The 25,312-nt window shown below is 25.7% G+C and overlaps 1 protein-coding gene across 1 annotated transcript; it reads right to left on the bottom strand.

Annotated features, from left to right (window-relative positions):
* Positions 1 to 5,029: 5,029 nt before the first annotated feature.
* Positions 5,030 to 24,977, bottom strand: LOC114127719 (protein argonaute-2-like). The gene is made up of 21 exons (XM_027992043.2): positions 24,480 to 24,977; positions 24,190 to 24,306; positions 24,085 to 24,114; positions 18,465 to 18,524; positions 17,793 to 17,918; positions 17,179 to 17,319; positions 16,648 to 16,689; positions 16,383 to 16,587; positions 16,047 to 16,143; positions 14,125 to 14,318; positions 12,233 to 12,366; positions 11,058 to 11,271; positions 10,469 to 10,616; positions 10,062 to 10,307; positions 9,172 to 9,284; positions 8,895 to 9,100; positions 8,561 to 8,720; positions 6,629 to 6,716; positions 5,666 to 6,097; positions 5,395 to 5,579; positions 5,030 to 5,318 (listed from the first exon to the last, which is right to left on the bottom strand). The coding sequence occupies exons 2-21, from the start codon at positions 24,215 to 24,217 to the stop codon at positions 5,225 to 5,227; spliced, it is 2,943 nt and encodes a 980-aa protein (XP_027847844.2). The 5' UTR covers positions 24,218 to 24,306; positions 24,480 to 24,977; the 3' UTR covers positions 5,030 to 5,224.
* Positions 24,978 to 25,312: the final 335 nt, after the last annotated feature.

The following is a 25,312-nucleotide window of genomic DNA, read 5'->3' on the forward strand; positions in this document are numbered from 1 at the left end:
GAAAAAAGAAGTTGTTGATCTATTTCCCACCCTTTGCTCCAACTGCTTACAGCTTTTCACTTAAATAGGCAATCAAAAAATTATTAACCATTAGTCGATGAAGTATAAATAAATAATTCTTTTGATAGTAGTAACCATGCATTTTAAATAATTACACGAACAAAACCAAAAAAAAAAAAAAACCACAGATTAATATATCCGTGAAAAAAACCTATAGTTCTCAAACCGATATCTTAAATATTGTATTCATGTTATCAAAAAAATTTAAAACCTATGACACAGATAAAGTTTTTCCCAATGCGATTTAAAATTTTGGTAATTTTGTTATAAATATCAAAAATAGTCATCCCGCGCAAAACAACTATTAATTATGTAACGAGTGTTTACACACGCCGACCGAGACAACGCATTTTTGTATTATATGTATATGTCATAGGTATATAGTCAAATCAGACATTTTACTAAATGACTAGTCATTTAGACAAAGAATTAAATTTTTATGCAATTTCACTATCCATGCCTAGTAATTTAATAAAATGACTAGGCATTTAACTAAATACCTATTTCAAGTCAGGCAAATAATAAAAATCAAACATTTTGTATTATTTTAAACATTTACCTATACTTTCTATTAATTATTTATTGTTATTTTATATAATATATAAAAAAAACTGTGTATTATTTATTAATATGTAAAACACGTACATCGGTACTTAAATCATAAATATATATTATACATAATAATTACCAATCAATAATTAAGTTTGACTATATACCTACGACATATACATATAAATTTAAAGACCGGATTCCCATGCAATTGCATAATTTTATGGCGTGTTCTAAATCCTATAGAAACAAGCTACAAATTCAAATCAAAAGATGTAGATTAATTTAAAGAAAGTTTTGTTTTGCACAAAATTGCATGTTTATGGGGTTTTTTTTTTTTTTACAAAAATATTCTAATAATTAATATTTTTGTACAAATATTATTGCTCTATAATCTATACTATAACATTTATCTACTTTCACTGCTATATTGTTTTGTCGTATTATGAAGTATTGGACTTTATACGACATAATTAAGATAATGACAATACTACTACAATTGTCGATTACATAATATTATATACACATAAGTACAGTACTATATAGTCCATTTTCAGCAGCCGTAGTCAACTCGTGTTCTATACAACAATTTTATAGGTAGTTATTTAATTTAAAATGCCGAAAATTGGTAGAAGTCATTGCTCTAAAATAAAATGTTGGATTGAAAAATATCTAGAAATGAAAACAGAAGGCAAAATTATGAACGTATAAATTACAAGTTGACGCACGCTGGTCATTTGTTTTTGCACAATTTTACACATTTCAGAATTTTAATTGCACGTGTTTAGGTGTTAGCTGCACAAAAATCCGGTCTTTATAATATAGGTATAATACCTATACAAGTAGGATATAAATAGCGGTTCTGCTGCCCCCGCGCGCACATCCACCCCCTCACCGGCTCGTCCTTCTACCCCAGCGCCGTATAGCTCGTCCTTCTACCCCAGTGCCGTATAGCTCGTCCTCCCCCCTCCCCCAACACCGTAAGGACGAGCCATACGATGTTGGAGGGAGAGGACGAGCTATACAGCACTGGAGAAGAAGTACAATAATATGGAGACATGGAGTGTACAATAATATAATATATGACAACAGGTGTAGTGTTGGGACGATGAAGTGATGGGTGGAGGTGAGGGTGGAGATGTGCATTGGGGAGGAGGACGAGCCATACGGTGGTGGGGGAGGGGGGAGGACGAGCTATACGGCGCTGGGATAAAAGGACGAGCCGGTGAGGGGGTGGAGGTGCGCGCGGGGGCAGCAGAACCGCTATTTATATCCTACTTATACAGTCCGTCCCATAAGTCCCGTATCATTCTTAATATCTCCATGGGAAATCAATATATTAAAACGCTGTTTTTTTACAATACTAAGTATGGAAATTAAATTATTTTTTAAAAAATTCAAAAAATTTTTTTTTATGCATTTAAGAATTTAAAATTTTTAAGATGGTCATTTTATTGAAAATATTTTTTAAAACCGTTCGAAAGAAAAAAATATTAAAAATTGACCAAGTTAGAGCAAGTTATGTTTTTCAATAATTATATTAATAGTTGTTACCTAGCAAAACACGAATTGCTCGATTTAAACAATTTCGATTGGAATGCTGATTTTATAGGGCAATCTGTAAATATCTAATTATTAGTGGAGTTTTAAGAAAAGAATAAAATTAAAATTCAGATAATATTTTTAAACTTGATTGTTATAATAGAAAAAAAAATTTATTACATAAAACAAAAATAATTCATTAAATTTTTTTTTTATAAATGTTCGAAGTGACCTCCATTATTTGTAACACACAATTGAAGTTTTTGAACCCAAGCGTTTTTAACATTTTCTAATGTTTCATGTGAGACATTTTGAATATTTTGTTTAATTTTATGACAGAGATTGGGCAATTAACACAACGGATTATAAATTGCATTAATTATAACTGTTAGATATGTCCAATTTCGTAACTTTAGGTTCACTTCATGATAATTAAGATACTTAAAAATAGGTAACCAGTATCGCTGCTCAGCGAACGATAAGGCACGGCTATTTTTATTTCTATTCAAATCAAAACTTTAATTAAGTTAGTAAAAGTATTTTCATGCTGAAATAAATAGATATTTTAATTGAAATGTAAAATAATTGATTTTTTGATTGCAATTATTCAAAAACATGACTTGTTCTAACTTGGTCAATTTTTATTTAATTGTAATGTTTTTTTATTTTTTGAACTGTTTTAAAAAATATTTTCAATAAAATGGCAATCTTAAAAAAAAAATTCTTAAATTCACAAAAAATTGTATGTATATTATGTAAAATTATTAGAATAAATAAAATTAAAATAATAATATCACAGTATCACGCACGCACAAAGGACATAAGTAGTATGTTCACATGTCTGCAATACACAATTTATTTTTAGATACATTTTTAAACTTAAGTATTAATATTGATGTGTGAAGAAGTTTAATGATTTATTAAACCAGTATAGATGTTCAAAAAATAAAAAGTTGAAAAAGTACAATTAACGTTTATCGATTCTAATCGGCTGAATGAGGATTCCGCTGCACCGTTTATTTTTCCAAACATTATCATTATTTATTATAATAAATTAACGAAGATTTCAAGTATTTTGATTCGTACATTGAACCCATTTTAAACTTTCAGATGGTCTTTTCTAATTTACATTTTAGTATAATGTTAATGTACTATATAACTCTATGAAAAAATATACTTTCAACAAAATAGTTTTACGATGACGATCTGCAAGTGCACATATTTTTATCATTATAATGTCTAATATTCATATAATTATGTTATAATGTAATTAATATTGCTAGTGAATAATATATTATATAATATATATATTATATTACCATGGCCTGAACCATTTTTTTTATTAAACACATTAAAGGGGTCTACGACATCTCGGAGCTACCATATAAATTCTTGAGTGATATTGATAATATGATGGCTGATCATCATTAAACAAATGATAATTTTTCCATCAAACGATCAAACAACCTAACTAAATGATCGAATATAAAGATAAAAATATTTTTTTGAAAGTAACTAATATTTTATTTCACGTCGTATGTTGATTTTTTGAAGGTTTTTTTACGTGGGTATACGCTGTAACCGCATATAACTCCAATTGTTTGCAGGTAACATTGGATTTGAAGGCTAAAGCCTTTTATTAAATGATAATAATAGAAAAATAATTTTTATATTCTGCAAATGTATTTCATTTAATAGAAGATGGATGTAATTTTTTTTTGGCTTTTTTATTTATGAGATCTGATAGTTTTATACACAACATATACATATTAACCATACAAATCGAGAAGTGCTTGTGAAAACGGCCATAAGAAATGTTGTCAAAATGTGTAACTTGGAACGTTGGGATTTGTCCCAGCGCAGATTCAATCTGGTGAATTATTTTTTATTATAATAATTACCCCCTGATATGTTTAAGTAGTTGCCTATTTTACTCCTTGAAGTTTTCTTGAAAACAAATTAATTTGTAACACCAAATACTCTATATACGATTATAGATTTTATTAGATATACCTAATATAATAATTTTAATTCAAAACATAATATTACTTATATGTTTTACTTTTTCAGAATAATTATAACACACAAATTAAAATATGAAACTATAACATAAGTGATTAAAACAAATAATACCTAATATCTAATAATAACAATTTATCATTTTTAATTAACAGTGTACTCCAACATGAACTACTTTTTTCAACTTAGTTTGGTTAACTAATGAGGTTGTTGCGTGCCAATATCAGAGTTGAATCCAATTTGTTATTTAGAATGAAAGTTACAACTTAATAATGAATGTTTTTATTACGTCTTAATAAAGTACATGTAACTAATAAAATAAGTGGCCGAGTGTCGTGAAAGTGCTCAGATGTTGATAGCTATGGTACATACATCTGCCATTGCTGGTCTTTGGGCTTCCTTATATATTGTGGTTTGTCTCTTGTTTGCATCGAATCGTAGCCTTCTGGATGGAACCAGGTGTCCTAGTAGTTGTTGTCGCAAATTAGGACCCAGATTAGATAATGTGCAATAACACTATAATTATTATAATATAAAGATGCGTTTTCGAAAACTAGGTGACCATACTCATAATTGCATTCTTATTGCAATATAAAAATTGGTGCGCTTACTGTCCCGACACATTTCATGGTCATAGTAGCATATGCATCTACCTCAACACGAGGCATGGTCATACTAACTTAGCCTTGATATCTCGTAGATATCTTGTAGCCCATATCAAGGTATTAATTCTAGACATCAGTTGAGGAGGGGTGGTTGTTGTGTCTTGTGTAGAAATATATATGACAGCGATCAATGTTTAGAAATCAATACTAATACTAGCCATGTTTCAATAAATTTAATTTATTAACACAATATGTTAAGTGAGAATATGAGTTTATTAAAAAAAATAAAATAAAAACTTATCAACTATCATAAATGTTATTGTATGTCATTAAATAAGGGTATAATTATGGGTTTAAGTATAGTGGATAATAATATTTTAATATTTTTTTTAAAAAAAAAGTAATGAGTAAATTATATAAAAAAAAATAATAGTAGTTTTAAAATAAATTCAAACAAAAAACATGGGCGTATTAACCGTGAATGAATGGTTCAGTTTATTTTTGTTTTGCTCGTCATCTAAATGATTGAGATCAATGGTTTTGCTATAAAATAATATAAAAATAAATAAATTTTTGTTTTATTATAATACTGTAAGCAAGTAACTTTTCAAAAACTAACTTTTCAATATAAGCCCGTGCTCTAAATGCAGCCAAATGAGCATAGTATGTAGGTGCTGGATATGAAACAGAACGAGTACAACGTGCAAACATAAAACATAAGTAGAATGTCAGTTGTTCCAACTGGTCTTCAGTAAAATTATTGTCATCCCATATGAGATGATACTTGGTTGGTCTTGATGTGCCCTTAAAAAATAAAAATTTTGTAAAAAAAAAAGCATATTGTATTAACTTTGAAGTTAATAAAACATATAATGATTATAATAACTAACTTGAATACTAGCATGGCTACACAAATAAAAATCGAGTTCTGTTGGATGAGTGATTTGAGTATCTATAATTGTACCAGAAGGAACATTACCAAACTTGCCGTCCATATCAATGCTACACTTAGGAAACATTCTAGTGTGATGTCGTTTCTGTACGACCAAAAATGTCACTGAAGGTTTGTAGTTAATATTGAGCCTAAGACAAGCTCTACGAATAGCAATCAGTTCATATTCCAACAACTGTAAAAATTGGCCTTCGCTTACACCATCTCTAAAATAAAATATTTTCTTTGGTACAGAGTTTGTTTTTTCTTTGAATTTAAGCAACTGTTTATGAACAATATCCTCTAGATCTTGAATAATTTCAACTTTAGGAGATTGCAAGCGCCATTCCATATTGTATTGGCTTCCAAAACGATCATGACTGGCTGCAACCTAAAATGAAAAAAATGTATTTAAAAGATTTTGTAAGACAATATTAATATAACCATCATTGTTATCTAAAAATACTTTAGAATCTGATTTGCAAAAAAAAAAAAATAGCACTATAATTACTCATCTTTTTACAAGACAGATATCAAATTTCAAATGTAAAAAATACGAAAGAAGACAAAGTCTACAGTACTATAAAAATCTTCCATAACCAACTTGGGTAACTAAAATCAGAGCAGTTTTCTATATGAACACATTTTTTATTGTCTAAATGAAGAAAAAAAATTAACCATAAATATGGAGTTCACTGTATCGTTAAATTCCCTTTAGTAAACAATAATAATTATTCTTTACTCTTTAAACCTAGTAAATGCAACTCCCTTAAAAATCCTTAAGTTTGTAGGGTAGGTAATTAACAGTTACAAAAATTACCATTGATCTATTACTTAAGATTTATTTTTAATATATTCTTAAATTTAACTTAGAACTGTTATAAAAATTAACTCTAATAGTAAGAAATTAAATTCTACTTACAGCAGCAACCGATGGAATAGCAGTTTGGTCAGGAGATGGATGTGTCACATCAGCGCCAAAAATAATTGCTTCATCCATACTAGGTGGGCTATATCATAAAATAATACATAATTTAAAATAATTTTTATTTACTTATTTAAATGTAAAGATTTTATTAAATTTGATTTTTCCAACTTAACAAGTTATATTAATTTGTAAAACACTAAAAAAATATCTATCATAATTTACATTATATTTATTCAAGAGTTCAAAATATCTAAAAGCTGTAAGAATATTAAATTACCAAAGTATATTAATTATATTAATAATATTCAATATAATATTTTAAATTTTAAGCGGAGTGATTTAAGTATACATAGAATATGTCATACATTTGTGATACAATGATAAATTATAAGATGGATATGTTTTTACTAAGTCTTAAATTGATTTTTCAAACCAGTTTGGTGTGATAACGCTGTTGAGTAGCTATCAAAAACACATTTAAAATTTTTTCGCGTTATGGTAGGAATAAAAATACAAAATTTGAACAAGTCTGTTAAAACAAATATATACTACGAACAATTTTGTTCAAGCTGTGCTTGAATGATAACCTTAAAAATTCGATACAAATGAAAGTGACATAAAAAAATATTTAGTATGTTTGTAATCAGAACATAATATCGGCTGAGTAGTGTTCACTATATTGCACTGTAATAGAGACAATAACATTTTACATATCCCCACTATAATATTATTTCATGAATAGTAGACAAAATATTTTCTTTTGTCTGTTGCAAATGTATAAAAATATTTTATAATATACCTTCAAATGATTCTTAAATTAATATAAATCAAAACATATTATTAATTACTATTGTTTTGATAAGTATTTAAAGTTTAAATTTTAATAAAATTGGATATTTATTATAATAAAACAAATGTTCTTTAGTCCATAATAATTCATTTAAAAGATAAAAATTATAAAATCTTTAAACATTCCAATACTATTTAAAATATAATTTTGTACACATAATAAAAGTTTCAATATATTTGACTAATTTTATGTTGGTTATGAGAATTTAAAATCTATAAAAAAATTTTACTATTTCAAAAAGAAAAAAAAAACTAAAATAAAAAGGTTAGGTTTTTTTTTTGAAAAATTTTATGTAGGTATAGATTTTAAATGCTCATTGAGTCATAAACAACATAAAATTAGTCAGATATATATTTAAACTTTTATTATGTATACAAATATTAATGGAATGAGGAATGAGAGCTGTGGTTGACATATATTATTAATTACTGTATTGGGTCTTGTTTTTGGCAATTTATAGCATTATAGTAAAACTATTTTCCCCCCAGGTTAGGTTAACCTAGCCCTAATATTATAAAATTGTGAAGGTAAGTTATGAGGATTATACTTAAAAATAAAATAATATATTGTAATACTGAAATATTTCAGGCATTTGAAAAATATCAGAACCCCCTCCCCTTAAACGTGTTAGGAAAATTAGCTTGACCCCCATCATGAAAAATTCTTAAATATGCCACTGTCTTAATTATGGAACATAAGACTTCTATTAAATAGTTAGTAAGCAATTAGTAGTTAAGAAAAGATTCAATTTATATTGTATATGGCTACTGGCTAGATATGAATATTTATTATCAAAGACAAATTTATAATTATTTTAGTTGGAATTCCAATTGATTTAATAATATTGAGTTATTCAATTGATAACTCAAAATAAAATTTAAGCTGCAGACTTAAATTACTGGATTATTAAGGATAGTTCATACACAATGACACATTATTAAAATTCTGCTGTACATTAAAATTGGTTAACTCAAATAATACATAAATTTTGATACAGAATATTGTTCCATGCTTATGGAAATAAGAAAATAAATCACTACTATTTTGGACTGCTTTATTGTCTAGTACATTATTACCTGCTTTTAATAGCCAGAGTGTGATTGACTCCATTCAATTTTGAGTTTATCTTTAGTAGGATATTAGAAGATGTTGATGGATTCATCTTGAACATTGTCCTGGATTTAATGCATTGTGTAAGAACACCAATTTCCAACTCTGATGTTTGTTTAACCATACCTAAAACAAAATTTCATCGCAAACATTTAATATTTTAATAAATTAAATTAAATATTAATAATATAATATACATATATATACAGCAGACATTTAATGTTTGATTTAAGTTAGAAAAATAAATTAGTTACTATTTCATAAAATAATAAATAGTATACTGATTTTTTTATTTCTTACCATAAACTCCAGCAGGAGCGTCTGGAATAATAACCACAATTAATTTTGTATTGACTTGTTTTAGCTTTCTAAAATTGTTCCCAACTAAGGTTTTTATTTCAGCCACACGCATATTCCTTTGCAAAAGACAGTTAATCGGAGAATCCATTGGGTTTACAACAACATTCAATTCTTTACCACTCATTATTAAATTTCTTTCAAGGTTTCTAAAATTAAATAAAAATAAAGAATTAAATCAAAGTAATTTAAAAATAAATAAAATTGGTAATAATTTTACTTAATGCTCCCCATATTAGTACGTCCGTCTAGATTCAATACAACCCATTTATTAATATGTACTGCTTTAGAAAATTTATCAGGTCTCCAAACACCACCTCTTGGTCTAGTTTCCTAAAAAAATATACAAATGATATATTTGTAGTAACATATTATTTAGGAATAATAGTAATAAATAATAATTATGTATTTACTTTGATTAACAGACTACTCTATAAGTGCCATATAGATAATATATTAAAATAGTATAATAATAAACATTAAAGACATGAAGTCATTGATTTTTGTTATTAAATTAAATTTAAAAAAAGATTAGATTTTAAAACAATTTTTATTTTTATTTATATAATTTTATAAAATTAAAATAACGAATAGAAGACTTAGTATAAAATATTATATATTACTATACAAAAGTTAGTTTGACTGTTAAAAGTTTTTAATCTGAACTAAATCACTAAAAAAATGTTAAGAATGAAAATAAACTATTTAATTAAAACAATATATTTTTACTTTTTACTAATAATAGTCTATTTATTTTAATTTTGAAAGTATATCTATAGATATATCAACATTATTAATAATTACAATATATTGATACCTACATTCTTAAAACATTGTATGTTTTCAATGAGCAAAATAAATTTTTAAAACTATCAATAGGTTAATTGAAACAGAAATAATCATTATTTCATCAAAACTATTATCATGAAAATAATAACTACTAGAACACCATTGATATATTATCAAATATACTATATAAATCATTCAATACTGAATTAAAATTAAATTGTCTTTCATCAGATCAGATCGAAAAATAAATTTTAAATTCTTTATAAATCAACTAAACTCTAATTTTAAATACCTAATTTACTAAAGCATTTTAAAGATTACCCTATTTTGAGCATATGCTAAACATGGTTGATCCAAAACTCTTGCTGGTATTGAAGCAAATTGTTCCGTAACATTAATACCAAACTCGTTCAATACAGGATCTTGGTTATATTTAATGTCTCTAATGCAATTTTCAATAGTTTGTCGTCGTTCTGATGGAGGACGAGCTGCATTCTTCACCATAGAAGCTGTTTGCATTTCTGATAATTTTTTCAAACGCAATTGTCCCCTTTGAACAATGCAAAGCTAAAAAATGTATTAAACCAATGTTACTTAGTACGAAATTGTTTAAAATAATTCCATGAATTTTATTATAGACGATATTAAATAAACAAAAATATAAAACCATATGACTTTTAAATATTATGTATAAGTATTAACTATTTAAAAATATTATACTTATTTACTTCAATTGGAATAGCAGTTTTCTTATTTACATTTCCAACATGTAAACAAGGTAAATTTTGATACTTGATACTATAGTTTCGAGTTATTTTGAAGTATTGCACTACATTAAGTGTTTGTTTACCTCTAACAGAATCTTCCATATCAAATCTAAAAATATATGTCAATAATTATTATTAGTCCATTTAAAAATTCAGTTTTATTTGCAATTTTATCACAAATTAAAAATTTTTCAAGATATTGAGGATTATAATATTACAGTTTAAATAATTACTAGTTAAAACTTAAAAGACAATAAGATAATTGTAGTAATCTAATTTAATAACTAATGAATAGTTCTTAAATGTAGCAAATGAAATTTTGATGTGGAGTGTGAGACAAGTAGTTATATATTTTTATACATTAATGCATCTATTATCATTCTAATAATAAGGAAACTTTATTTTGATTTTTCATCAAAATGTGTTTTTTCCAAAATGTCTATATTTACATGATTATTTCACCTATTTCCATAGTTGTATTACTATATTAATCTACTGAAATAATTATTAAAATAGCAAATTGATAAATTTCTTATATTTTTTTCCTTACCTAAATTTAGCAGCAGTGTCAAGGAGACCAACAACTTTGTATGAACGTTTTGTATTAGGTTGATTTGGAACCATAAAGTCAATTTTTAATCCTTTAACATAAGTTGATAATGCGTTAAAACTCCAATTATCCATTGGTGAATTGAGATCACAGCCCAATTCATTAGATATGTAATTTATTAACGGTTGATGCTTGGGAAATCCTTTGTGTGCCACTAAAATAAAATATTAATAAATTAAATTAACATATTTAAAACATAGAAAATAGGAACAAATTGCATGAAACTTCAAAATACTTTGCTCAAATGCATGAAAGTAATATACTATTATTGATTATTGTTCATTTAAAATTTAAATAGTTATAATTCTAATATTAAAACAATAAATAGTTTTAGTATACGAGTTAAAGTATTCTAAGTATTTAAATACTTCTATAAGCTATAATAGACTTCTACAGTTGCATGTAATAATTAAAAATAAAATATTAAAATATTAGCAAAAATATAAATTTATAATTTTCTTTTTTTAAACTTCCTAATAAAAAATTGATTTCTAGCTTAGTTTATTATGAATATAATAAAGATTATAAAAATCCTACAACTTTAGAGCCCTAACTATAATTATATCATATTATTATATATTATTTATAGTAATTTCAAAACTTAGGAAAGTTGTACTACTATAAATTTAAATAATAGGGATTATTTAAAAAATGTATCGATTTTGTTATTTTTAAATTAATGTTTAAAATACATGAAAATTCTTCATAATATCATATTAAAATATTTTAACTGACATGTTTTTAAAAAATATTTATCAAATTAAAAATTTTGAAAATTTTAGTTAAAAATTCTTCAAGAAAAGCTATAAAATTTTTTATGTATTTAAAATCGCAATACAAATATTTTTTGAACATCTTAAACATCTTAAATGTCAATAGTTATTCATATTTGAATTATAAAAAAAAAAATTCTGATCAAAAAACAAAATGTGTAAATACTTGCTTTTTGTCACAATTTATATTTAAGTTTTCCTAATTACTTTGAAAAGTTTTAACTCTTTTAGTATTGTTCCCTTTCTCCTGGAGTTACAAACTATATCTATTATCTAAGGTACACCATAAACCATATAAAAAAGAAAACTGAAAGATTTTGAATATGTTACTTAGGTATTTACCATCTATATTCAGAAAAGGTTTCCAACCCATAACAGGACTTTGAAAAAATCCTTTCCATAATTCCATTCCTTCACCTAAGTCAACTGGTGTAACACGTGGTAGCGGGAAAAATGATCTTCCAACATTAGTAAATCTATAAGACATAATCATAAATAATAATAATAATAAATAAATAATAATTTATAGTCATAAATTGTAATTAATTTAACGTTCAAAACTTTAAAGAGGACTGTATTTAATAACAAAACTATAAGGGCATTATTTCAGTTATTCTTTAAATGTTAAATGTTCCAGTAAATATATCCAAACAATAACATGTAACAAGCAGTAATAACTAAAAATTAACAAAAATTTGTAATTACAATATAACTTTTTTATTCATTTTTTATACTTTTACTATCATACCTAATTTATTTATTAATCAATCAATCAACAACAACAATAACAATTACAACAATTTTTGGCATAATACAATTTGTGTTGATACCTAATCTCTATAAGCGATGCTTGTGGTGAGATTAGGGAGTCTATAATTAATTAATAGTTTTGCTTATTTTTATTAACTTAAATATCTAATTCTATGAATATAAATAAACGTTTAAAATATATAATAATAATTATAATTAAGTCTTGTCGTGAAATTGCATGTATAGTTTGTTTACTTTAAATTTAAAAAGTTTAATTCCTTTATTTATGTATAACATTTTTATTAAAGCAGTATTACATTTAAGTGGTTTTAGATTATTATTACATTCATTTCTTGTATTATATACATTAAATATTTCATAGTTTCTTTTATTTGCATGTATTTTTATTGTTGATAATTAATTATATAATTTATCTATAGTTAATATTTTAAGTTTTTTAAATAAGGTTTCAATACTATGATTATCTAAATAATAATATCTTATCATTACTCTGACTAGAATTCTATGTGTTATCATTAGTGGTTCTAATGCATTTTTAAAAGCCGAACCCCATATTGTTATACCATATGTTAATTAATTAGTAATTACCTTTATGTATTTTACATATTAACAGATTTTTTAGCAATAAATAATTAAATGGCTAAGCAGATAGTGAATTTGCATAAAAATTAAGTTCTTTGACTATATTCCTACGACGTATACATACAAATACACACACACGCACACAAAATATATAAATATATGTATTGGATTTTAAATTTAATTAATTTAAATTTAATATCAAAGCAAATTTACTTATCATTGAATATATAGAAGAATATAAATGATACTTGAGTTAAGTAGTTTTTTCATATTATCATTTTGAAATGAGCTTAGAGAACTTATGTCTCAACAGCTCATTTTTAAAATCATATAATTTATTTAAAAAAAAATTCTTCACCATAGCATAGTTAATATTATCTTCTATAAATTTGATATTAAGTAAATTTGCTGTCAGAGCTGGCGTTAGGGTGGAGTGAGGCCTGAAAAAAATTTTTCTAGATGAGACCTGTAGTAAAGACCTTTTTTTGCAAGTCTAAGGTCCAAAATTTCATATAAAAGCGCGAGGCCCAGGGCAAGGGCCCCGCCTAAGACTGGCTCTGTTTGATGTGTAACATGTGTGTTAGACAGAGATAACACAAATGGATACAAAATCTCCATATTATATAATACAGGGGTGGCCTAACAGTCGATCGTGGACAATTTCTTAGTTGATCATGTTGGAATAAATTTATTTGAAGAGTATATTAATATATTATACACTTAATGCAAGTATGTTTCTTAATAATTAGTTATTCAATAATAAAAATTTTTTTTATGGAAGTTGATCCTCAAAGGTGAAGTATACTTTTAGTGTATTGTGACCAAAAAAAGTTTGGCCACCCCTAATATAATATATTCATAATTCATACTATTTTATTCACCTTAATGAAAACGGTCGGTTTTTTAGTATGATATCCAATGCTTGAAATGCTTCCCCTGGAGTAGCATTGGATGATCCAGATTTTAAATAATCTTCAATTTTATTCATCTGGATTACATTGACAACCGAGGTGGTAACTGTAAAGTCTATTGTTCTATTATTTTCATCATTTAACACAGCTACTAGATCAGTTTTCTAAAAATAAATAAATAATTACTAGTAAGAAACAAAATCACTATACATTTATTAGTTGAGATACCTATATAATTTTTTTTGTTATAAATACAGTTTATTTTTCTTAACTGCATAAATACTTAGTAAATAATCAGGATTCAAATTTAATAAAGTACTAGAATATGATTATAGGACCAAAAAAATCTTAAAATAAATACTACCTAAAAACATTTAAAAAAAGGGGGGGAAAGGTAGATAACTGCTCTATTGTACATTAAGTGTACCTCATTATTGAGTAGATCACTGTAAGAGATATGTTAAATTTGAATCCAATAAAACATTATTGTATAACAAATTAGATTATTATAGTAATTTATTTTACAGTTAGTGGTATAATAATAATATAAACTACCAGAGGCGGCTTGTGAGGTTCACATAAGATGGTGCACAAAAAATGTATAAGATAAGATATCTATGTAAGACGATGGTAAAAATATTACTTTTGTAAATTTTTTTATAGGTAATTACCAAAATAATGTACTTACTTAGTACTTATCTAAATTAAAACAGACGCATCGCGGCACAATAAAAGTAAGATGAGTGCACACATTAAATGTGCTCCAAACTACCATATATTACTAACCAACGTGTCGAGGCATGAAGCTAGTTCTTATACAGCCGCCCGGAGCACAAACAATTTGTCACTTCTCACCATAAAAGCTGCGAAAACTTTTTTTTTATTCATATATATTTTTTTTAGTACAATTTGTATGCATAAATAATCCATTATATGTAATCTAATGAGAGAAATCTAATAATTTTTTATACATTCTTTTTGGGGGGTGGTTCACGTGCTCCTTTGCACCATACCACGAGCCGCCACTGTAAACTACTATAAACTGCGGCCAAAGCAAAAAAATAATCTAAATGTTTTGAAAATATTATTGAGTATATAAAATACAATACTGTATGTAAGTTTAAAATTCTTACAAATAATATTTTTAAGTTGTAATGAAATAACTAAAATTGTTTATGAATAAAAATTTAGTAATGTTTTAGATTTTTTTTCATTAAAGTAGGACAATAATTTATAGGTTATAAGGAATGTTGCATTATATTTGCAAGCTTAAGCTATAGAAGTTTGTGACATTGACAAATTTAAAATTTCATAACTCTGAAAAACAATTGTATTGATATTTTTAAAATTGTTATAATAAATACATATGAAACACATTGAATTAAAATAATATCAAACTTGTCAACCCAAGAAAATATTTTTTATAAATATTTAAAAAAGGTGTCTATAAATAACTCGAAAAGAGCGAGATTATTTAGAGTGTAAAATGTATAAAAAAAAATACTAATACAAGCATTTGGTAAAAACTTAATTATGATTATTTATTAATAAGTTATTATCTAAAAAAACCTAACTAAAACTAGTTGTATGTTAAAATTGCTATATTTTTAAAATTTTTAAGTTTAAAAATATTGAGAAATTTAATTTTGTCTTTATAAAAGTGTAATTAGATCAAATTTGCTATTAAAAACCATACTCAAAGTTAAGATTGAAGCTGATGTATTTCTACTATTTATAAATAGTATATAAAGTTTATATGGTATATCCTCTATACATACTTAGCTATCAGAAAAAAAATTTATGAATTCATCATTTGACATTTTCAAATATTAGTTTGTAGCATAAGATATATTTTTAATTGATGAATATATGAATATAATATATGAACATACCCCTTTTATCTCTTTTGTAGTATACATATTTCTCCGTCCATCAAATGCAAATAGAAGTTTTGGGTAATGTTTGTTATTAAATTCTTCCAAAGCATTTCTATAAAAAAGACAATAATATATTAACCAATAAATAATAACAAAAATATATTATCATATTTTTTATCATTTTTTAACATAGTAAAGTATATTTTTGTTTGAATATTTTAATTTAATTTTAAATACAGATAATTTAAATAAAATTAAGGTACATAAAATATGATGAAGATTAATTTTCAAATAAAAGCTGTTAAAAATGAATATAATAATACTTATCAATCAATTGTTAAAATAAATTACCTTAGAAGTCTTTTAGGTAGTTCCGGCTTGAATTGTACATCTACGTGGTAGACAACTTTTTTGAATAATTTATCAAGGTTAAGAGGAAGATAATTCACTTCCACTTGAGTTGGACGCCCCAAAGAACCTCCAGACTTAGGATTTCTTCTTTTAGGAATAAATAATTCATTTTTTAATATAGAAATTGTCTGTTCAATTTGTTGGTCTAAATAAAATAAAAACTATATAAGTAGTAAAACAATAATTAAATATAATTTTAAGTTACCTTGAGATGAAGCTGATTGTGGCACAGTAGGTGGATTATTACCTAACATAAAATCATAGTTATTTAAGTGAAAAAAAAAATTAATACAAATCATTATATTAATTGATATTCTCATGACATATGATAATTACTCTTAACTCATAAGAATCATCACTTTGAGATATGCACAAAATTATGATCTTTATTCACTTAATAGTAATTGAACTGCAGTTTAATATCAAATAAGAATTAATATATATATCCTATGAACCAAGTAATTTATAAATACAGAAAAACGTTTCAATAATATTTTATGACGTTATTTTTACTTTAAAATTTTAACTTTGGGCATTAAATTTGAAAATATAGAAAAGGCCATAAGTTGCCTATCCCTGCATAGATAATACATTTTGGTGATTTGGATAGAATATTTAATCCAATAAGAAGTAAAAGCTGACAGCTAAAATTTGGTAGAATGTTCTTAACTCAGATATTGCTAATATACTTAATTTCAATTTTGTCATCATTTTGTTTTCTTTCATTATATATTACCTTCAGGTTGTTTTTGAGTTGTTTTTGTTGGTTGATTCTGTTTTTGTTTTTGATTTGCTTCCTTTGAATTATTTTGTTTCTGTGTTGTCTGTTGTTTTGGATTTGCCTTACCTTGGGACATTTGTGGAAAGTCATTTTGTCCTATTCAACAAGTCAATAGCATTATGAAATACAATAAATAATATAAAGATTAATATATCTTCTACAATACAGGTTTCAGGTATGTTATAATCAAACACCTCTATAATAGTCTAATAATTTTATGATTCTTAGGAAAAACTTATTATATATATTATACATGTAACAGGTCCTATATTTATCACATAATTTAGGTTGTTTAAAAAACAGTAATCAAATGACAAATCACCAAAGGATATAAGTTTATAACATTAACCACCTTGGATCTATAACTTAATTTAATTTTGTTTGCATAGGTATTAATATTATTATTACCTACCTTTAAAATATTTGGAAATATTCAATAAAAAAATTAATTATTATTGATTAATGTATAATATTTGTTTCTATTATTAAGGATGACGGGGAGATAACAAACCGGTAATTTTTTTATTACTCTAAAATTGTTTTTGAGAATACCTAGTAATGAGCTTTACCTGATTTACTCTCTGTTGGTGACTTTTGTTTCTGAATTTGCTGCTGTTTTACCTCCTTTGGTTTATTTTGTTTTTGAGTTGATTCCTGTTGAGTGCCTGGTTGATTTTGTGGAAAATCTTTAAACCCTGTTTATTTATTTATTAACATTATTTTATATCAAGATTAAAGAAAGTTATACAGAATAATATAGAAGTGAGAATAACTATATCAAATATATAGAATAGATAGACCATATTACAGTACTTGTTTACAATAATTTGTTTCTACTCAGACCATAAGAAAAATGGTAAAAAAGTGAACAATGTTTTCAAGATAGAATATTAAAAATATATGCAATTGTATAAACTATCATTGTCCTGCTAACAAATATTTTACATAATTCAACAAAGAAAAAAAAATATTATAATTTGAAATTTCTAAATTAATATTACCTAGTCTATTAAAAAAATTGAAGATGTTTTAGATACCTAATGACATGTAATTTTAATAAAATTAATTCCAACAAGGAAATTAAATAGCTAAAAAAAGAAAGAAAATAATTTGACATTATCTCAATATATAGGTATATATTCTACTTCAAATTTTGTTATATTTGCAATTGGGTGAATACACAGTATACATGTGAATTATGTCCTTACAAAAAAGTTTAAACAAATATTATAATTAATTACCTGAACCTGATGGTCCTTGACTCTGCCCAACATTAATATTTGAATTATCTTGTTGATTACCTTTAGAAATAAAGAACAATCAAAATGTAGTAAAATACATATACATTTTTAAAAAAAACCGTCAATTTTCAAATAAATATAATATTATTACAACATATGAAATTTAGATTACTAAACACTGTTCACAGTGTGAATTTTATAAAATCAAAAAATATACTGTAATTTATTGTCAGATGACTGATCTGATGAAAATTTAATAAAATGGTACTATGATTTAAATGAGCAATACTTAGGTACCTAATAAGTGATAAATTAAATTCTAAATTCTTGGTTTGATTAAGTTAACAGATTTTCCACACCAAAAATAAATATTATTTAAATTTAATTATTTCAAATAACATTCATATTGCGTAAGTTAATTAATAAACGAATTAATAAATGTAATTATAAATACATTTATTATTAAGTTATGCAATAACTTATATTTTAATTTAATGAATTAAAAATAAAACTTTTAAAATATGTAACTAAGAGAACACTACACTTGTATTTATTGTCTTTGTCACTTACAAGTATACCCTCAGTAGTTCACATTTGGCTTTGTTAGCTTTAATAGTTAAGTAATCTATTACAAAACTGAAAGTTAAGAATTTTATCTGTTTGTTTAATGGTTTTTGTGTTGTTTGTTTTAAGTGGTCAGAAAAATATTTGATTTGGTTTATAATATGGAAACAAGAATGCGCAAAAGAAGACATAATCTACACACATCAGACATAAGTCTGGCGTTGACTATAAAAAATAAATAAATAAATAAAATAATAATGACTTACAAAATAAATATAGAATACCAAATATACTATAGTATAGCAGAAGCAAGAGGGTAGAATAGGGTGGGAACGCGTAGAGGGAAGATGGAAAAACTATAAGAAAACAAGTCACAGAAGGAATAATTGTGAGGAATATCTCTAAGAAAATGAAAGAACATAGTAGAGAAAACTAAAAATGATCCATGAGAATATGTAAATGATAGGGATCAATAGAATGAAATAGTGGTGGCAGAAATGGGCCTACGTGGTCCGCTAAAATCTATTAAGAAGAATAACTAAAATGCATAGTATAGAATGTTGGAAATATAGCAGAAAATTCAATAATAGGGCTATAGCTAAACAAGTCAATAATTTTCAAATTTTCGATACAACCAATATGAAAAAAATCTTATTTTAAAATTTAAAATCCATTATTTTTGTAGTTTTTTTAAATTTGAATACTTTTTTATATTTCTGATACCTATTTAGGAGATAAAAACATTTTTGCAATTCAAAATCCAAAATTTTTTCTATGTAGTGTTGCTTATTATGCATGATAATAAGTTGTATGACGATGAATCTCATAAAGGGTATAGTGATTATTTCTAATAGCTGAGTCACTTTCGGTTTTCAATTGGTTGACAGTAAAAAGAAAAAAAAGAGTCAAAGGAATTAAATGCAACACAAAAATGTGTAGGAACTTAATTATAAGTTTAAAATATACGTGCGCATAAGATTGTTTATGATACTCATAAGTTAGATATGTTATGACACTCATCGTGTACTTGAGTACATAGATCATGATCAGTTTTAAACATTTTGTCATATATATTTAATGGGAATCCCGGAATAAAAATCCCCGACTCTAGGAAAAAAAATCCCCAGATTACATTATTGCATTACATTAATTTATATTAATTATTATTATTTGTATAATAGTATAATACATTAAGTATTAACTAGCTATCAAAAACCTACTTTTCTATAAATCTCATTCAAAAATTTGTATTATTCTTTGGACAAAAATTAACTTAATTTAGATGTTTGAATACAATTAACTTGAAGTTAACACATTAATCTTAAAAAAAGTAACTTATTAAGTTAAAAGTTTATTTGAAAAAAAAAGGCAACGATTTAATTAATTTAACGTTTTAACTTAATTTTAACTTTTAATTCGTTAATGCCCAGCCTTGAAAAAATTAATGTATATATAATATTATATAATAGCCTGAAATAAAATATTAAATCTTCTATAACATTTTGACCATAATGTATAGATATGAGAACTTCCAATGTTATAGTAATTGTTATATCATTATGTGGTGTAGTGTATACTTTTGATATAATTTAAAATAAGGTAAAAAGTAACTCCTATCTATCTTATCTGTAATGGGCTCATGAACATAATCTGGATACTCGCTATCTTAAAATAAGTGGGTAAATTAGCAACGATTTGTAGTGGACCACATATTATAGGTCTGTACTCTGTGCAGTACACACTTAGTACACGATAGTATACCTACACACAAACATGGAACACGTTATTGAAATTATTAAAAATAATAGTAAAAAACCTAAAATTGCGCACATCGGATATATTTATCATTTTCAAAAAGAGTGCTCCAATTTTATACGTTGACGATGCTCTAAATTTACCTCGTTAAAGTGTCCGAGTGTACTTAAAACGAGTTTAGATATTGAAAAACCAATATTTATTGACTATGATCATGTTCATACTTCTAATAAAAATGCAGTCGCTGCTTTAAAATTACAAAACAAAATGAACGAAAAAGCACAAATATCCTATGTAACACCGAGTCTGCAAGGGCGTCTCTGGCCCTATTTTCAAGAGGGGCGACTTATTGATACAATTTAAAAAAAAAACCAAAAATACAAAAATGTATATGTTAACCTATTTAAACAACTAGGAGCGCTATTCTAAAATGTTTAATTATTTTACTTTATTCGGTGTACACTTTTTGTATCATAATTACATATAATTACGAAAATATTAAAGTAGGTACTATTAAATAGAAATAAAAACAGAGGCTCTGGGGAGGGCGATCACCCCATCGCCCCCCCCCCCCCAGATATACGCCCTTGTGAGTCTGTGAGTAATGGTACCACATGATATATTAGTTGAATTGCCAAAAGAAGAAAACGTAAAACGGACAATTCGAAACCACAGAGGTTACAACGATCCTTCAAAACCAACATGTAGAAAAGAATTTATAATTGAAGGTATTTATATTTATATTTTCAAAATAATATTTTTAATTTACAACTAACAATATCTATAAAAAAATTGAATAATATAATAATGGTTTAATGATGTATTATATATTTTGTTGTTGATTTAAAAAAATTACAAAAAATAATAATACAGATAATAACAATATTATAATACAGAATTTATTTTAAATTATTTATAGGTACCTAATATTATATAATATATTAATTTTTTGACTGATAACTTTAATATACAGTGTGTTCACGCTAAGAGGTACCACTAAATATTTCAGAACGATGACCTTGTATGGAAATGGGGTTTTTACTAAATGAAAGATAGTACTTAAATACACATTTATTTATGATATTCAAATTTTTAACACTTTTGGTGTGCGCATGCGCAATACAACTTACATTTTTTTAAATGGAAACACTACTTTTTTTTTACATATTCGGATAGATTATTTTTTTTAAAACGTTTTTTGTATAAAAAGTTTTTTTCTATTTACAAAACTGACAAAGTTAGAGAAGTCAACATTTGAGTTTTTGCATAATTTTATAATTTGCATAATTTTAAACGAAATGTTCACTTATAACTACTGGAAATAAAAAAAAATAGTGCCAAATTAATACCTAATTATACCTTATCTGTTTATAAATAATAATTAATAATATCGTACGTCGTCCTGATGGATATCCCGAGTACCTGTGTGATATAATTTTTGTTTAGTAAACTGCTATAATACGATTACAATTTTAACTATTTTTATAGTGGAATTTTATTTTATTAATGTACAAATATGAAATGGGGTTTTCAGGAGGTGATAGGGAGTACTTAAATACACATTTTCAGACAAATTTAAAATTTTTAACACTTTCGATACGCGCATGCACGATACAACTTACTTTTTTTCAAATGTTAACACCAATTTTTTTTTACATATTCGGATAGAGTATTATTTTCTAAACAATTTATGTATAAAAATTTTTTTTCTAATTACAAAATTTACATATGCAATTTAACGATGAAATGTAATATTTATGATTAATTTGTTTTTGACGAAATCTAAACTAAATTCAACTTATTGTTACTTATTAGTATCCAATTATTGTTAAATATGGCCGGCAAGATCTCCAGAATTGACCCCATTGGATTTTTTTTTATGGGGGCATTTAAAAAATGTTGTTTATGCGGACCCACCTTTAAACCTCCAAGATTTAAAAAATAAAATACGACTGGCTTGTAATAATTTGAGGGACGAACAAATAAACGCTGCCACATCAACGGAATTTTTAAAACGTTTGGAATCATGTTTGGAACATCGAGGTGGAAACTTCGAACAATTTATAAGATAAAGCTGTAGAACTTAATTGAAAATTAATAAATCTCGATTCCAAATTCAAAGTGTGTACATTTTTATAGTTTTCATTACATTCAACTAACTTTCTTATTTCAGAAGACTGGATGAAAAAATGAGAGTAAATTACGATAAAAAAGTGTTTATTTATATCTTATCTGTGTACAAACAGGTATTTAACAATAATTGGATACTAATAAGTAACAATAAGTTGAATTTAGTTTAGATTTCGTCAAAAACAAATTAATCATAAATATTACATTTCATCGTTAAATTGCATATGTAAATTTTGTAATTAGAAAAAAAATTTTTATACATAAATTGTTTAGAAAATAATACTCTATCCGAATATGTAAAAAAAAATTGGTGTTAACATTTGAAAAAAAGTAAGTTGTATCGTGCATGCGCGTATCGAAAGTGTTAAAAATTTTAAATTTGTCTGAAAATGTGTATTTAAGTACTCCCTATCACCTCCTGAAAACCCCATTTCAATATTTGTACATTAATAAAATAAAATTCCACTATAAAAATAGTTAAAATTGTAATCGTATTATAGCAGTTTACTAAACAAAAATTATATCACACAGGTACTCGGGATATCCATCAGGACGACGTACGATATTATTAAATTATTATTTATAAACAGATAAAGTATAATTAGGTATTAATTTGGCACTATTTTTTTTTATTTCCAGTAGTTATAAGTGAACATTTCGTTTAAAATTATGCAAATTATAAAATTATGCAAAAACTCAAATGTTGACTTCTCTAACTTTGTCAGTTTTGTAAATAGAAAAAAACTTTTTATACAAAAAACGTTTTAAAAAAAATAATCTATCCGAATATGTAAAAAAAAAGTAGTGTTTCCATTTAAAAAAATGTAAGTTGTATTGCGCATGCGCACACCAAAAGTGTTAAAAATTTGAATATCATAAATAAATGTGTATTTAAGTACTATCTTTCATTTAGTAAAAACCCCATTTCCATACAAGGTCATCGTTCTGAAATATTTAGTGGTACCTCTTAGCGTGAACACACTGTATAGTATACCTATTTGTAATTCAATATTAAAATCATTTTATATTGTGGTTGTGAGTAATATTATAGGCTGGGGATTTTTTTTCCGGGGATTTTTATTCCGATTACCATTTAATGGATATATGAGTCATTTAAATTCGTAATTTAGAATAATAAATTAATAAACTATTACAATGAATTTTTTTTTACCTTTTTTCTGTTTTTTCTTTCCTGGTGTACCTGTAAAGCAAAATCATAACGTATTATGCCTTATACTGGCTATACTTAAATAAATAATATATTTGTTTATAGTACCAGGATTGTTTGGTTGATTGGGAAGCATAATGTCAATTGAATGAATTGACGTGCACACTGCACGTTAATTAAATAAAACGCCCAACAAACAGAATACTCAGAATATCGAATGGTTCACTAAAACAAAAAATATGATATAAAATTATGCGAACAAATACTATTTATCAGTCTCGTATAAATAAAAACTAAAAAGGGTACTGTGATGCATTGGACCACAAAGCATAACAAGATGGTGGCGGTAATCTAAATGACCTTGCACTAAATCTATGTTAAGTAGAAGTAGCTATTACCGGATATCAGAATAGCTAAGCTCGAATACTCGATACTGCTCGATGAATGGCGATTGACGATTCAAGAGTGAACGATGGAATGGATACTGGATAATACAATAAACACTTGACACTTGACGAACGTGATTAAAAAAAAAAAATGAAGAGTCCTCCTCGTCGATAACGTAGATGCGTAATACGTCACTGCTATAATAAGCACTAAGCAGTATGCCACTATGCCAGTATAGTGTACAGCAATAATTCAGGTGTAGTTACTACTGAAAATTCGCGTCTGCGCACTATCATCAATCGCTGTTGTTTACACATAAGTCGATTTCTGATTGGTGGTTTGACCTGGGAAAACCAGTACAGTCCACGGACTTTCAATCCTTCATACTAATATCGTGTTGGTACTTACCACGGTTTAAGATAATATACTGGTTAGTGGTTGCACGACTTTATGGAATGAAATGGACTAAAAAAATTTATAGCCCCAAAATGGATCTTCTCATAATTGAATGTGATAAGAATGAAGAACTAGTGAGCGCTTCTTGTGGGAGATATTTGAACCAATCAAGACAACGACGTGTCATATTATAGACATTTGAGTCATTTGACAATATTATAATATACTATATAGTATTCTTGTCTATGATTGTCATCGTCATTATTGGTGATTGTAATATTGTAAAAAGAATAGTATTATTACAATGATACTATTAATTGTTAAATATTAATATTATTCTTCACACTGTTTCACTGTGATGCTCCAACTGTGGTGTGTACTCTTTAATCTTTACTACTCTATTAACTTACTGTATTATTTTTCTATGCTCTACGATTTATAGGATATC

Source organism: Aphis gossypii, chromosome 3 (genome assembly GCF_020184175.1).
Source record: "Aphis gossypii isolate Hap1 chromosome 3, ASM2018417v2, whole genome shotgun sequence".
In the NCBI taxonomy this organism is placed as follows: Eukaryota; Metazoa; Arthropoda; class Insecta; order Hemiptera; family Aphididae; genus Aphis; species Aphis gossypii.